This window comes from Oryx dammah, unplaced genomic scaffold, assembly GCF_014754425.2.
Source record: "Oryx dammah isolate SB20612 unplaced genomic scaffold, SCBI_Odam_1.1 HiC_scaffold_5, whole genome shotgun sequence".
NCBI lineage: Eukaryota > Metazoa > Chordata > Mammalia > Artiodactyla > Bovidae > Oryx > Oryx dammah.
In genome coordinates this window covers 41,393,776-41,410,891 of record NW_024070189.1, presented here as the reverse complement: position 1 = coordinate 41,410,891, position 17,116 = coordinate 41,393,776, and the positions used below count along the sequence as shown (strand labels likewise).

Below are 17,116 nucleotides of genomic sequence, written 5' to 3'. Positions count from 1 at the left end.
AAGCTCCTCCCAAATGAAGCCAGGATCTAACCACTGCACAGTCACTCTGCTGATGGTCCTGCTTTTGCAGGACCTACTGCCATCTCCTCATCTGAGGCTGTTCTTATTCTCCCTTCTTCTGGTTTGGTTTAAGTAATCTCATGCACCATAGCTTTGACAGACTTGAGAGCAGTTTTCAAGAAGCAAGCCTTGTAGAATTCCCAGTGTTGGGCACAAATACAATGAGGGTCTAAGAGGACAGGGCTTTAGGATTAAAAAAAAAAAAACCAGCTGGTGTGAGTTCCAGCCCCTCAGTATCCTTGCTCTCTAATTTCATATTTGTTACTTAACTTTCTGAGTCTCTTAGCCAGTTTTCTCATCTATAAAGTGGGAATGATGATAATTAGTTACTTTCTGCGGTTGTTGGGAGGTTCAGTGGGGTTGGGGAAAGCTCTTAGCACAGCTTCTGGCACTTAGTGGGCTTTCTGTAAATGGTAACCATGTCTGCTAGTCATTCTTTTTGTGGACAGAAGAATCTGAAGCTGAGACAGTATGTGTGTATCTGCCTGAGAAGTAACAGAGGTCACTGAATTTAAAATGGGCTCTGTTATATCAACCCTCAGGCTTCCCAGGTGACTCAGTGGATAAAGAATCTGCCTGCAATGAAAGAGATGAAGGAGATGCAGGTTTGATTTCTGGGTCAGGAAAATCCCCTGGAGGAGGGAATGGCTACTCAGTCCAGTATTCTTCTGGAGAATCCCATGGACAGAGGGGTCACAACAGAGTAAGACATGACTGAAGCGACTTAGCAAATACTCAACCAACAGCAGCATCCACTTATATAGCCAGAACTAACCCCACGTACAAGTTTTACCACATACAAACTTCACACAGAGAGGGAGGAAGAAAGGTAAGAGCAAGGCCAGAGCAAGAAGAGATCAAGCACCGATATTCAGGGCTGGAAAGTGCTCAAGACCGCCCAGCTTGTATGTGGTGGAGCTGGGGTTAAGGTAACTGGCTCTTGGCACCAAGTTGAGTGCTGTAATGGAAGCATGTTTCCCATTATGTATGTATGTTTCCTTTTTCTAAGTTAATTGCACACCTAATACCCCAGCCTGCCCTTGATTATGGAGAAGGCAATGGCAACCCACTCCAGTACTCTTGCCTAGTGAATCCCTTGGCTGGAGGAGCCTGGTAGGCTGCAGTCCATGGGGTCGCTAAGGGTTGGACACGACTGAGCAACTTCACTTTCATTTTTCTCTTTCATGCATTGAAGAAGGAAATGGCAACCCACTCCAGTGTTCTTGCCTGGAGAATCCCAGGGACGGGGGAGCCTGGTGGGCTGCCATCTATGGGGTCGCACAGAGTCGGACACGACTGAAGCGACTTAGTAGCAGCAGCAGCAGCCCTTGATTAAGGTGTCAGCACAGAGTCTGGGCTCCAGTGTCAATGTATGAATCTCTTCTCGCCACATCCCAGACACGGCTGCCCAGTTCCAAGTCAACCCCCTGCAAAGATACGGTGCTCACCACCTGTTGATGCCACCCAGCCCCTGCTTATCTCTAACTGTTCAAGAAGTCTGAACCGCGCAGAAGCCTAGGCACTGTGTCCCCGTACCACACAGACACACAGCTTCAGTCCACTGATTGCACATTGGGCCTTTTCAGTGCCTTAAACCAGGGGTTCCTAAACTCTGAGATCTAATGCCTGATGATCTGAGGTGGAGCTGATGTAATAATAATAGAAATACAATGCAAAATAAATATAACGCACTTGAATCATCCGGAAGCCACCCCTTTCCCCACCCCACCCCCTGGATTCATAGAAAAATTGTCTTCCACGAAACGAATCTCTGGTGCCAAAAATGGCTGGGGACTTCTGCCTTAAAGGAGAAATCCTGAGAGACACAGATGAAGAGATAAAGGAAAGAGAGAGGGAAAGAGAGAGAAAGAAGAGAGGGGAAAGGAGGAAAGAAGGAAGAGACTGCAGAGAAAGCGAGACATGGAGACACAAAAACATAAACCCAGAGAGGTGTTGGGGTGTTGTCTGGAGGAATCGGCAAGAACAAATACTCAGAGCCTTAAGATAACAGCCCTCTCACAAAGCAGCACAAAGACCTCTCACCTCATCCACCCTCTCTCCAAGCCCCCAGGGGCATCAGGAAGCCAGTGAGTCACGGTGCCCCTGAGTCACCAATTCCAAGTCCTGGTTCAGCAGGTGGAGGTACCTTTGTAGAGGCTCCATGCCTCTGGGGAAGGACATATACTGAGACCCAGGGAACCCCTCTGCACTAGGCTTTTCCTGGGGTACAGGAAGAGAGGCTTCTGGAAGTCTCTGGTGTCTCCTGGAAAACGAGATCAGGAACACGCAGGCTGAGAGATAAAGCCCAGGCCCCGTGTCTCATCCTTTCCTCCTGCTGTTCTCTTTGGGGCCCCTTTTCTCTGAAAAGCCCCCAGCCGTTCATCTCCAGCAGGGCACATTCGGTTTCAGGCTCATCTTCTTTTTCTGTTTTTCTTATTTCAGCTTCAAAGAAGCCTCTTCCTCCTACTCCCGAAGACAACAGGGTGAGTGAAAGCACGAGGCCTAGGCACGGGGAGGTGGGGGCCCAGGGCACCTCAAGCTGCTGCTCTGGTGTCATCCTGCTTGGGTTTCCCATCTGCTCAGGTTTCTCAACCGTGACCTCGTTGTGATGCAGCTCAACTCAACACTGTGGGTTTCTTGGGCCCAGCTTGTCTCCTGGGTGGGTCCAGGTAAAATGATCACTCAGCTGCCACAATCTTCACTCCACCACCTTCACTCAACAAACACTTCTCGGTATCATCATGTGCATCCAAGTACCTTGACTAGGTTGGGGCCTAATAACAGCTCACAGCCACATAAATGGTGTATTTACTCCACCCTTTGACAGACAAGCATTTTGGAAACACACCTGAGAACACTTCAAATTCTTCAAAGCAGGTCCATGCTTTTACTAGTTATTTCAAAACTCACTATCTGTTCTGGCCACTTCAGAGGGTTATAGTTTTATTCTCATGTGAAAGCTTGGGAAAGCAAGTCCCACGAGAGGTTATCCCAAGGCCATTCAGTAACTCAGTAGTCAAGTTAGTAGGCTAGAGGGTTCCTGGTGTGGTGGTCTTTAACTCAAGTGGTCATTTCCAAAAGTGTGGTCCCTGGACCAGCAGCAGCAGCGTCACCGGGGAGCTGGGTAGAAATGCAAATTCTCAGAACTCCTCCCCCCCACCCCAAACCTCACCACCCCATCAGACCTTTGACACACAAAACTTTAGGGAAAGGCACCAGTAATCTGCACCTTAATGAACCTCACAACGATTCTAAGGCATGCTGGAGTTTAAGAAACACTGGTCTAGTATACTGACTTGCAAGACTTAAGTGATATCAAGTCAATTCTCGGGAAGCTATTTAGTCAAAAAGACAAAACAAAACAAATCAAAAAATAGGAGAAAAAGCAATCTTAGCCCTCACTTTATGGTAATACCAATGCCGATATCCACATTTGAGTAACTGGTCTTTATTCTAGAACATACTGATTCTGTTCCCTCATGTTCTCCTGAAGGATGAGCCTTGCTTTTTTTCCAGCCGATATGGTGACATTTCAAACACTGGCTGCTTCCCCATAAGAGAAGTTCTGCGTTGCTCAAAACTGGACTGACCCTTAGATTTGTTGTCAGCCCTCTCTCACACAAGAAAGAAGTGTATTTAAATTGCAGCAGAAAATGCGCTGTTTTCCATTTTACCTCATTCATCTTCTAAACACCATTTTACCATCACCCTTGAAAACATGGTTTGGAATCCCACTGCCCTGGCTTGTGGGTGGTTCCAATAGTCCCACCTAAACCCACATCTCTGCACCTTAGGCTGGCTTGCTCCTTCTGGTTTTTCACTAGTAGTCAAGGTGAAAGTCAGAAAACAGGGCCTATCCACTGCCCCTTGGACACCACCACTTGGCTTCTCAGATGTCTTGGAGGAGCAGCTTTAGGACACCAACCACAGGGCTGTTGGAATCACGGTTGCGTTTCGATCACACATCTAAATCCCCAGCAACATTTATCTTGAATTACTTGAAATCACTTCTCCCATCACCTTCATGTTCTGTTCTAGACTAAGTGATGGCATCTTGAGTTGGCATCCATAGAGGCTATACTTTCAATCTGATCTGAGCAACCGGCCTGCTGCTTAGTGTGAGAGAGACTATGGACTGGGAACAGTTCTCCAGAGGGTGGAGGGTGACTATTATTGGTCAGGATAGAAACCATCCATGCTCAGAGTAATTGAGAACTCCAGGCCTCTCTAGCCTGTGGGTGCAGATGAGGTTCTGTTTCACTCTTGGTTCCCCCATGTACACAAGAACTCAGCCCTTCTTCGAGGCCCATCCACATCAACCCAGAAGGACTTCCTGAGGGGCCACCCAGACACATGTCTGCCTACACCCTGGCTTCCTTGTTAAGGCACACTACCCCTGCCACTCCACCTGGGAGGGCCCAGTCTCAGCTGGGTGGAGCTCTCCCCAGCCGGGGTCAGGAGCTCTCAGAAGTCAGGGCCGTTCTGAGACCAGCAGTAGAGTGGCCAGGAGACAGGACTAGTCTCCAATTCCATGACTCACCTCATCTCCTGGGCTCCCAAATAGCCCTTCTGGAGCCCAGAGTCTCAGTTTCTCCAAATGCCATCCCTTCATTTTCTCAGTATAATCTCATGGTTCTCAATCCTATAAGACCCAGTACTCCCTTTTTCGGACAAATATTTTATAAAGCCCCCTTTATTATAACAAAAAGAAAGTAAATAGATAATACCACTCATGTAAACACATGCTTTCTAAAAGAACCAATAAATGTTCTAACTGTAATGTTTAAAAAGGATAATAAAATAACTTATACAAATCCATACATGTTTCTATATATAAATATTGGGCATGACTATACTGGACAACATCATAAAACGCACCTGTATTTGAATCCTGTTAAATTTGGCAGTTCAAATGCAACTGTTCCAGTAACGTAGTATCAGTGACTCAAAGAGAGTACTACCATCTGTGATACACTTTGCAAAAGAGCAAACAACTCTTGGTCAAGTTCTTAACTAAACAAAGTGTAATCCACCCTCCACGTAAAGCGTGGCTGCCTCCTAGGAAATCAAGTGCTTCATATTAGGTGGAGGTAGGATCTAGGTCAGGTGTTATTGTACATTATTACTGTAAGCGGCCTTCTCTGGAATATCTAACAGGACATTCAAAAGTCATGGGATGCTTCAGGTGGGATGCTGCAGGGTGTTTTGCATCCTTGACCCTCTCCCTTCAATGCTAGTAGCCACCTCAACCTTTGTGACATTCAAAACACCGCCACAGATGTCCAAAATACTCCCTATGGAAAGGTTTCACATGGTTTGAGAAACCTGCTCTCATCTTTGGCTTAATAATAATTAATCAACCAGTTGGATCTATAATGAGGTGAATACCTTACTATATTTTTCCTTTATCCCCCTGCCCTTGAATACAATTCCTTCCTTCATTAGCTCTTAGAGTGACAGCCTCAAGCCCAACAACTCTCATCTGTAGTACTCAGTATATCATCTCACAAGCTCCACAAATAATCTAGGCTTCATATCCAAACTGTATCAATATGACAACATTTTATTTTTTAATCTCTGATAATTTTATGCCACCAAATACTTCACTGCACTCAGAGAACTTCTGATTTCCCATCACTGGCTCTCCCTCTAGCCAGTGATCTCAGTCTCTTCCACATTTGCTGTCTCACAAAGCCTGCTAACCTGTAGCAGGTGTGCCCACCCTAAACACTGGTGACTCCTTTACATGAGGACCACTTCCGTCTTTAATATCTCATCCTAAGAAAGACACTGAAAAACAGTGATACAAGCAAGAGAGCCCACCAGAGGAACAAGAGATCCCATGAGATATAGTAGAGAAAGCATAAGAATAATTCAGTTGCTAAACTTGCCCCATCTGGGCCTCGGTTTCCCTATTCTAAACAAAAGAGTGGCCTAAATGATCTCTCAGAGGCATTCAAGCTCCAACAGTCCATAATTCTATGGATCTGGACAAACCCAAAAATAAACAAGTAGGAAAGTATGAACTAAAAGATATAGTGTTGACTTCATCACCTTTGCCAAGGATGTGATGTTTCTAGCAGAGAGTCTTTGAATTATGACATGGCTTAAGTAGAGAAACAAGCAGATTTCTGTGATGAGCATGGCTGCCTGGCGTTCACTGGGAGTCAGAGTTGACCACTTGAAATGGGAGAGGCGATGAATTCCAGGTATTGCGCGTCTTTGTGTCCTATTCCATATCACGAGCCTGACAATGAGAAAGCCAACTAGAGGAAGGTGAATGGCCTCAGCGAGTGTACCCCCAGTGGATCTGAGGAACTGGTGTCTGACTGGCACAGGTCCAAGAGCAAGTTACAGCTCAGGAACTTGCTGACTTTGTTCCACAGGCTACCTCCTTTCTCACATCTTTGCTTGATTTTGTCTCCCTCCTCCAGCGGTCATTTCGGGAACCTGAAGAAACTGTGGTCATTGCCCTGTATGACTACCAAACAAATGACCCCCAGGAGCTCACGCTACAGCTCAACGAGGAGTACTACCTGCTTGACAGCTCCGAGATTCACTGGTGGAGGGTTCAGGACAGGAACGGGTAAGGCGCCTGGTGGCTGCTGTCCCAGCTTTCGAGGGGAGGTGGGAACAAAGACTCTCCTGCCTCTCTCAGAGCGACCATGGCATTGAGTTAGGAGAGGAGAGCAGAGGCAGAAGGAGGAGGAAGGAAGAAGTTGCTGAAAAGGGTCTTCCCCTTCTCAGAAGAACCTGGGAGGCAGTCACTTGCCATACTTACTCCCTGGACCTGTTCATTTCCTCCCAACCTCCAAACTCATCTAAAAATCTTCTGGGTTTTTCCACTGATATCCACAGTTTGGGAGAACGGCAACTTGTTCCACAAAGCACCATTGTTTTTGAGTGCTTAAATGAGGCTGAAAGTGTTTATCCCATTGTGAGGGTCTTATTGTTGGTGGAAGCAAAAGGCATGTACAAGTGGTACAGATTGGTGGTTACATTAAGAAGCATCAGGGAAAAAATACTAAAGATTTAGTTAAGCCAAGAGCAGTGAACTAGCCATCCACATGGAGAAAATAAAGTTGTACAAATACAATTTACCCTCAATGGGACTTTTGAATCAAAAAAAAATCTTATGACCCCTTATCTGAACTGAACTACAAGAAAATTACTGTTACTGACCTTTAGAATGCTCTGGGATGTATATGAGTTTCATACCAGTGGTTAGTTTAAAGTTATCAGATTTATACTGCTTTATAAGGCTGTATATTTTCCTTTAAAGATCAGAGATATTTACCTATGTCCCAGAATATTCTCCAGAATCACCTCCAGAAGATGATTTCAATAACTGCATAAATCCAACATAAAAATGTACCATAATTTAGCAAATTTCCTTCTTGGGTGCTTAGGCTGTTTCTAATATTTTGAAAATATTAACAATGCTACAATTAACATCTTTAAATATTAAGGGTTTAAAAGTTTTCAAAATATGAGATTATTATTATTTTAAAAGAAAATGAAAACACTCCATTAGTGCAATATCTGGATAGGCAATGTTGAAGTTTTATATTACAAAAACTAACAACAGAGAGAAATATACATAAAAATAAGCCACCCTCTATTCGTCTGCACATCAGTTCTAAAAGTATTCACTGTTAAGTTACTTGTGCATCCTAGGCAAAAGAGTTATACATATAGAAATGCACCCTATTTTTCATTTGCATTAAGGTGATTCATTCTGATCTTCACCTTGCTTTTAACTTTTAATGATATATCTTAAAGATATTTTCAATCAGTGCATACAAATCTACCTTATTTTTAAAGTAAACATATAGTTTTAGAATGTATGATTGTATTACAAATATTTAAACAATATTTTATAGTGAGATATTTAGTTTCCAGGTTCCTTTCTTTGTTGTTTCAAACAAGGCTGCAATGAAGATCTTGAATTGCCCATGCTCATATAACTTAGAAATCTTTTGAAATACATATACTTTTGAAAACATATTTTTTTCTTTGGGAAAAAAATACATAAGTCATATTTCTAACTATGGAACTGGTGAGTCAGATTATGTGACATCTTCATTTTAAAAGATAAATACCTCAAATTTTACATTCACCCACCAACAGGGTATTGGAGTGCCAGCACTGAAGTGAAAGTGTTAGTTGCTCAATCGTGTCCAGCTCTTTGTGACGCCGCAGACTGTAGCCCACTAGGCCCCCCTGTCCATAGAATTCTCCAGGCAAGAATACTGGAGAGGGTAGCCATTCCCTTCTCCAGGGGATCTTCTGGACCCAGGAATCGAACCTGGGTCTCCCGCATTGCAGGCGGATTCTTAAGCCCAACATTGGGTATCATTAAACTTTAAAAAGGGGGGCCAATCTGATGAGTAGAAAAAGGGTACACAAACATTTTTAGGGTAAAGACTTTACTTTTTACATTTGTCATAACTTACACTTTCAAGGCACCTTCTCTTTAAGTAGCCTTATCAATTCCATTGCAAGGGAAGTAAAGGAGAGTTAGATCAAAAACTGTGGTCTCAGAGGCAGTGTCACTTGCTTGCTGAGAACAGACCCAAAAGCCCCCTCACCTGGAACCTTCCTCTTTAGTTAACTCGGGGAAACAAACAAGACCAGTCACATCACCTTCTCTTTGCCTATTATGGGGAGCCTCATTTCAGAAATAGGTTCAAGACTGCCTGGCTCCACAAACGCCAGAGGAACTTACTAAGAAATTCATCCCTTCAACTAACTGACATTTCTTTAGTACAACTTATGTGCCAGGAAATTTCTTCTCCTAGGTTTCACTTCCCCAAATGACAGTTTACCCTTTATTCAATGGCCCGTGGAAGGGCTCAGCTCTGTACTTCAAAGGGCATCACAGAAGACACCCCAGAGGCCAATCGGGGTGTATGGGAATTTCCCTAGTGTGCTTTGTCATAGTGTGGTACAGCGGAAAGTACACAAGACGTGGACACAGAAGACTCGGACTTGAGTATCAGCTGCTTTTGTTATACAGGGCCTTTGGAAAAGTCACTTACCTTCTGTGAATCTATTTCCTTACCTGTAAAATGCAGATGATAATATCAGCTTTCCATCTCAGAGTGTTGAGAAAATCATTGACATAAAGAAAGTGAAAGGACTTTGTAAACTCTATATCCACACACAAGAGAACTATCATAATTTTGTAGATAATCCAGTTTTGGTTAGGATATTAAAACTGTTATTTTATATGGAAGCAAAATAGTATTTGACCTCGTAATATAAATGTAAACATGGTGTGGCAAAAACAGACATAATTAAAAGGAAATCCAAAAGAAAGAGATAAAAGACAGCATATCTGAGAACAAGTTGACTCCTATCCGTTGGAATTGACTACCTTGAGTACTGACTTAAGGAGGATTCTGATGCTGGATGTTCAGTTCTCCAAAGGAAGCATAATACCATGACTGACTAGCCATGGATATAAGATACAAGATATCCTGTATTTGACATCACCATTCTTCATTTCTTCACTCCTCCAAACAATTCTGTGAAATAGATTACAGATTTCCCATTAAACAGAAATCACTAGATTGAAAAAAATTCAAACACTTAATGGAGTAAAGAGCAGGAAGTTATGAGACACCTTTTCACAGAATGCACAGTCTGGCGGGATTTTATGTGTAAACTAGTTTAGGTCCTTCATTTTACAGGTACAGAATCAGAGGCCTAGAAAGTGGAGGAGACACTACTTTCACCTTATAGTATTAAAGGTGACAGTGAATGTGATAGTGTTTTGAAAAGTACCTACACAAGGGTAAAGTATTTTGATGTTCTTACCAGTCTCTTGATCCATATGTCTTTGTTTATACACAATTTATTCCTGCTCAAAAGAAACTCCTCACCCCAAATCCAGCATAGTTTTATTTTGTTTTTCTCATGTTTTATCATTTATGTTTGAAGGAGCACAAATAACAAAAAATATTAGGGAGGCCTTGAATTAAAAGTTTACATGGTTGACTGACAGTATCTTTTGGGACATGTGGTTGGAAAGTAATTCTTTATATTTTAATTATTTTGGTTTCCTAACTATAAAATGCTAGCACTAAAGTGGAAAAATACTGATTATCACACACACACACACACACACACACACACAGATGTTTCCTATTAGAAAATAAAGATGGAACATTGATATTTTTTCCAATAGAGGAAATTTTCACAATGAAGAGATTAGCAAGCAGAGCTAATAAAGTAAAGTAACTATTTCTTATTTATCATGGCTCAGATTTTAGTAATAAGATCGATATAGCCTTTAACAGATAGCAGGTTGTTATTTTTAGTAATTTTTTATTTGAATATTTTAAAATGTCTTATCCTGAATGCTAAACAAGACTTCTTCATCTTTAAATGACATCTAGTTGATTAAATCTATGAAATGGAGATGTAAAAATTAGTTTTATATTAATATAAACACTAATTTCCCTTTAAACAGGCATGAAGGATATGTGCCAAGCAGTTATCTGGTGGAAAAGTCTCCAAATAACCTGGAAACCTATGAGTAAGATTTTTTTTTTTTTCAAAAATTGGTGCTAATTGGTCTTCTTAGATTAGGAGTGAATCATTGGTTAATTATTAAAATACCAGGCATTTTCTCTTCTTGACTTGCTTCCATACTCAGAACCCTAAATAAACAGCTGGGGGTCACTTTAAATAGGAGAAGGGGAAGGAAATGTGTTCTCTTCTCCCCTTTTACCAAACTAATGTTTTCAGATGCCTGCATACATTGTAGTCAAAGGAAAAGTTTCTCCTGGAAATTCCAGGAATATTGATCTTACACTATGAACATTGGATCTAATACAGACTGATTTAAAACATGGTTTAATTCAATAATTCCAATACCAGCAGACAAACAGATAGGTATTAAATATCTGCTTAGTTTGTGTTGTTTGCTTTAGACTTATTTAAAAGGAGAGTTCACAAACAGTTTTAGTGGAATCATTCAATGTTTAATAAAATCCAAATGTAGAGAACAACATACTTACCATGTGAATATATTTACCAGCTCAGTTGCTAGAAGGCCCAGAAGCAATAATACTAGAGTCTCAATGTGCACACTCAGGTTCTGGCTTTTAAATAACACTTCCTACTAAAAACAACTAGGACTTCCTGGAGAAATGGCTTGGAGACTCGGAGTTAGGGCAAGGAAAGAACAAAGATGAAATTGGAACATTTTGATGCACCAAAAAATTAAAGAAGTACCCCCTAATTTTTTGTTGTTAAGTAAGGTGAACACACTGAGTGAGCACATAAATCAGGTGAACACATTGAGTGAGCATAGAAGTCAGATTAAAAATGCTCTTCTGACAAAATCTGGATAATCTGAGTATCAAAATAAATAATGACAGTAATGAACTACAATCACTGAATAAAACAAGAATCCATCATAAATAAATACTTTGATAACTAAATAAATAAAGGGACAAGAAGACAAAAACTCATTCTCACCGTAAAATGCCAAATAATGAATGCAAAAGGAATTTTAAAGTGAAAAACCATCTTTTTATAACTTGAAGTACCAACTGATTCGGGCAAGAATCATCAATGAAAGTTACAAGTAGGTGGTAAAAGTTTGATATTTACATAGTTTCAAAATATCTTCCTACAAATCATTTATTAAAAAGAGGAAATAGCTGGCAGACCCCATCTTAACTAAACAATCCAAGTTCACATCAATAAGGGGGCAGGCAGACATCGCGCATCTCCTGACGTGATACACTGAGAAGGACACAGCATCACTTCAGTAATATTCCCACCCAAACATGCGTAAACCTGAATTAGCCATGAGGACATAACAGACAAATCCAAACTGAGGCACAGTCTACAAAATAACTGCCCTGGGCTCTTCAAAAATGTTAATATTATCAAAGACATGAAAGACTAAGAAATTGGTTCACATTAAAGGAAACAGAAGAGATGTAGTAACTAAATGCACCAGTAATCCTGGGTCAATCTTGAACCATAAAAAGCAAACCAAAAAAATAGTAATACAAAGCATATTATTGGGACAACTGATGAAATCTGAATAAAGTCTAAAATTAGATGACAGCATCGTGTCAGTGTTAAATTTCATGATTTTGGTAATTGTACTATGGTTATATAAATGTACATTTTATTTCTTAGAAATACATACTGAAGTACCTATTAAAATAATGTTCCAGTGTGGACACGCTGCAGTTTGAAGAACTCTATTTTAGAAGATACAGGGGTGAGAGTAGTTAAAGAATATTAATTATTTTGGTCCATTTCATTTCTCCTTCAAACTTATACGTATTTCATTTTTATATTGAAACATAGATAAGGAAAGAAGGAGCCACGTGAGAACAGGCACATGATGGATAATGCCATAATTATGTTCCTTAGGAGTTAACAGATTGTAAGGACTGTATCTGGCAGGTGTAACTCCTGAAAGATGTGAAGTTGGGGGCTACAGCATAGCAAACTAGGCTTTTTGTGGGGGAGACAGGGAGCCTTTAGTGCTTTTTCCGTAAGTCCTTGGTATATGATAGTTACAGGCTCTATATGGTGGTGATAAGAGCATGGGTTCTGGAGCCCCACTGCCTGGGTTCACATGCTGGCTACTCCAGACCAGTTCACTGACCTTAGGCAAGTCTCATAACCAGCTGATAACACTTCCTGACACTGATAGATGAGCTCTACATTAGTTAATTATTCTTTGCAGTCCTGAAGTTCTCATCAGGATATGGCTGGAGCTATCCCCCAGCAAACTTTGATGGAGTACACTCCGACTCAATTAGACATGAGTTTGAGCAAGCTCCAAGAGTTGGTGATGGACAGGGAGGCCTGGTGTGCTGCAGTCCATGGGTTCGCAACAAGTCAGACATGACTGAGCAGCTGAACTGAACGGAACTGAACTAGTCAGAGATGTGATTTCAGCCTAGTTAACAGCCAATGCAAAAGAGAGTAATCAGGGCATACCCAGGAAGCCAACGTTCATACTGAGGCTGTTTTAACGGAAACTTTCTAAAAAGTCAGTTAGTGTCCTTTTATAAACCTGTATAATACTAGCTTAGAGTCATCAGTCATGAAACTTCCAAAGATGATACCACATTGCATTTATCTGTTACATGTTATCTGTTTTTGCTTGCTTGAGTACAATGTTTCACACGTCCAAATTACTGGCCAGCCAGGCACAGAGCTGGGCTACTAGTTTCAAATGCTCTGAGATGTTTGAAGAAGCGCTTTTAGCGCTATTTATGTTGATGAACCCAAACTACAAAAATGACATTGAATCCATAATATACTTAGATTTGCTTTTCCCCACTGTCCAAATCATTCCATCACAGTGCATTGGTTCATAAAACTATCTGACATGAATTATTTCATGGTAAGATCTATTCTTTGGTAGCAATAAATCTAGAAGTTATCTTTCTTTTCTTTTTTTTCCACATTTATATACTTAATCTGTTATTCAAATTGCTCATAGAAAATTTGATTTTAAAACTTCTTCAGAGAAGAGATGAGCCACTTATCCTGAGAAAATTAGCCTGAAATCTTAAGAAATTAAAACAGTTGTATGATAAAATCAGAAACACAAAATTAAACAATATTGTGCTATAACATGAACTCCGTGACACATTTTCCTTTTAAACTAAATTTGAAGTTCAATCTCAGGTCAGTTCATTTTGTAAAAGTAGAAAATATGTGAATATTTACCTTATTTTTAGCAGAATACATCCATTAAAAAATTTTAGTTTATTCAACAAATAAATTTGGCACTCATTTCACAAGGAATGTAGCAATACCTAAGGTTTTTCTACATTTGCATTTTTTACAAAGATAAACTAGCCTTATGGGACACTGTCAATGTTATTTGTTCAGGAGCTTTTCTGCAGCTAGGAAAAATATAATTATTTGGCAGAAGATTTTGAAAACCAGTCTTACAGAAGAAAATGCTGCAATCATTTTAAAAGGATATTTGCTACACTTTCAAATTTATATTTAACTTTTATAGCTGTCCTAGCATCATTCTACTTATAACCATCCACTGACTTACAAAACAGAGCAGAAGATAAATGTTTTCAAAAATTTTAATAAGGAAAATTTCCAGCTTGCACAAAAGTGGAGAGAAAAATATAATGAACCTCCATGTACTCAAAGCCCCCCAGCTTCAACAATTATCAACATTTTACCACTTCTGATTCATTTGTTCCCTTTCAGTTAAACATTGTATTACCTAGAAATGGTTTGTGCTTTTGCTCTTGAGTTTGAAAGTATTGGTAGAAACAAAAAGAGCAAAAAATTCTCTAGTATGAATTATCTTTCATAAGTAAATAATAAAAATTTTTAAATCTCATTTTTCTATGACTTTTTCCTGCTTTCAGGTGGTACAATAAGAATATCAGCCGAGACAAAGCTGAAAAACTTCTTTTGGATACAGTAAGTCTCTTTAACCTCTCTTTCGGCTTCAAATAAAATGAATTGTGCTACTTTTTTTCAGCCAGGCTATGGTTTGTGCTAAAGCAGTGAGTTGATGTGTTGGATTAAAGTGATGTTCATGTCTGGTACAAGTATAAAAGTATTTTGGAGTTTACAGGCTTAGCATACATCAGTTTAAGAAACCTGGAGAGGATCAAAGGTCTTGGTATTAACATGTGAACATGGTCACTGCTTTAGTGGGTGGTCTTTCCCGCCATGATGGCTGGCCCTAGAGAGCTTGGGACTGGTCTTCCCTGCCTGCCTCTCTGGTTAGGTCGGGATGGCTGTGATTCAGATTCCTCCTGGCTGAGCTATGTGTGGAACTAGAGGAAATACATCACTTGTTTTTAACTCATTTTTCCAACAACTGTTCTTCTCCAGAGCCATATAGTGTGAGGACCAGGACTGATCTTACCCAGGGGTGTCAGGATTGAGGGAGACAGGGAAGTAAAGAAAGAAGGCATGGTGTGGTGGGGAAAGTCCTGGCCCCCACTCTGGCTCCAACTCAGTGTGTGACTTTGGGGACATCTCTTCTTCCTCTGGACCTCAGTTTCTCAATGACTTCAAGGGAGGCATTGGACTAAATCAGAGATGACAACTACCTAGGCTCATACTACCACTCTCTAGTCTTGGTCCTGTGGCCGACCCTGTTGATCAGAGTTCATGGCTTTGGGATCCTTCTCAAAACAGCACTCAAGGAAGCTGCCATCAATTGACTGGCATGCAGGGGAACCCCTCTCTTCCTGGATCAGAAGATCATTTGTTACTCTAAAGCTGTGCCTCTCAAAGTGTCTGTGGTAATGGATTACTTTCTGTGGTTGGTTTTTAATTTCCATTTGTCACAGACTTATGTAAATTCAATAAAAAATTAATTCATAGGGGAAAAAAGCAAAAATAAGAAGCAAAGACATAAAAAATAATGCAAGTCCAATTTTTTATTAGTATTAGGTCGCTATAAAAAGATTCTAAATGCTTCCTCTCAATTTCTTTTTTTGTCTGGTGGTGGAGCAGTAACAGTTTGCCAACTGGCACCCATCCACAGACCACACTTAGAGTAGCCCTGAAAATTGCACGTTGGGGCTCTTGCAGAGAAACCAAATGCATGGAGGTACTGAGAGAAAGCTTTCTACAGAGAAATCAATTTATCAGCTTATTTGCTTAGAGCAGTGGTTCACAAGCCTGTCCGCACATTAAAATCACCTGGGAAACATTTTAGACATACCAATGACAAGGTCCCACCTCAGACTCATTAAATCATAATCTCTAGTGGAGAGGGTACAGGCGTTAGTAGTCCAGAGAAAAATATCTCTGAGTGAGTCTAAATTTAGATGATGTTAATAACCCAGGCTCAACACAGCCTCACCAGTGAGACCAGTAAACAGTAGGCATGGGCTGATGGAGGCATTAGTCTCCCTGTGCTGAAATGTCAACCGTGTTCCTGCCATTTCACCATATATTATTTTCCAGTTATAGTTTGAAGGTATTTCATATCTTTAAGAATCTTAAACTGCAAACCTCTCTTGGATGGAATGAAGCTGGAGTGACCAATGTATCCTGGTTTGCCTGGAACAGTTTGTTTTAAAACTGAGAGTCCGATGGTCCCAGAACAACCCCCACCACCAACCTCAGTCCCAGACAAACCAGGACAGTTGATCACCCCAATATGCAATCATTACCGGTTGGGAGAGTGACTAGGGGTGAGCTTAGAGAAGGGGACCTGGGAAGATTTCAGGTAGAGAATGAAGGGCCGTGATGAGAAGGTGGAAGGATGATGAATACTGTCAAAAAATAATCTAAAGGTATAGAGTTGATTATTAATGTACTATTTACTTTTGCACAAGGGAAACTTGAAATGCTAATAAATTCATTCTATCAAAGGCAAAAATAAAATTTCTGTATGAAGAAATTGGGAAGGGAGGAGAGCCCACAGTTGTATTTGAAGCAGTGAACTTCTTCTCCCTTGATTCAGTTGCCAGGAGGCAGGCAAAGAGGACAAGTTCAGTTGTTTGTGTGTTTACCAGTGACAGGTGTATAGCAGGCAGTCTGTATGATGCTGGCCATCTCAGTTAGCACCTGTCATGATTATGACACGTCTGCGCCACTTCCTTTATTAGGATTTCTCAGTATAAACTCACATACCTTACCATTTTGCTGAGCACAGAACTACGCACATAAAGATACTTGAGACAGGATCTTTGACCTCAATAGGGACTCTCATAGACACTATCGGGAAACAAGAAAAACTCTGAAGAAAGAGAGAAGAATCTAAGATAAACTGAGCATATACAGGAGGCTTTCAGTACTCTCAGAATTTTGAGAAGATTCTAGAAGGAATTAGAAAGATTTCATGGAGTAAAAGGAATTAAGGTGAGTCATTACTAGACTCTGGTTTCCCCTTGGTTCCACCCCAACTCAGCACTTCATTATTCCCTATGGTTCCCAATAGAGTATACATTAGAATCACTAGGGAATTTTTAAAAATAAAGATTCCCAGGCCCCAGCCCAGACCTACAGAATCAGACTCTCCAGGGTTAGCTTCTGGAAACCTGTATTTTTTCAAGTCACCTTGTGATAT

General features: G+C 40.7%; 1 protein-coding gene across 1 annotated transcript in view; it reads left to right on the top strand.

Annotated features, from left to right (window-relative positions):
• The window catches only part of ITK (IL2 inducible T cell kinase), a 63,627-nt gene that overhangs the window by 26,998 nt on the left and 19,513 nt on the right, over window positions 1-17,116 (top strand). The window contains exons 5-8 of the mRNA XM_040241441.1: window positions 2,503-2,543; window positions 6,495-6,646; window positions 10,538-10,603; window positions 14,448-14,502. Coding sequence (XP_040097375.1) covers window positions 2,503-2,543; window positions 6,495-6,646; window positions 10,538-10,603; window positions 14,448-14,502 — 314 coding nt within the window. The remainder of the gene's footprint in view (window positions 1-2,502; window positions 2,544-6,494; window positions 6,647-10,537; window positions 10,604-14,447; window positions 14,503-17,116) is intronic.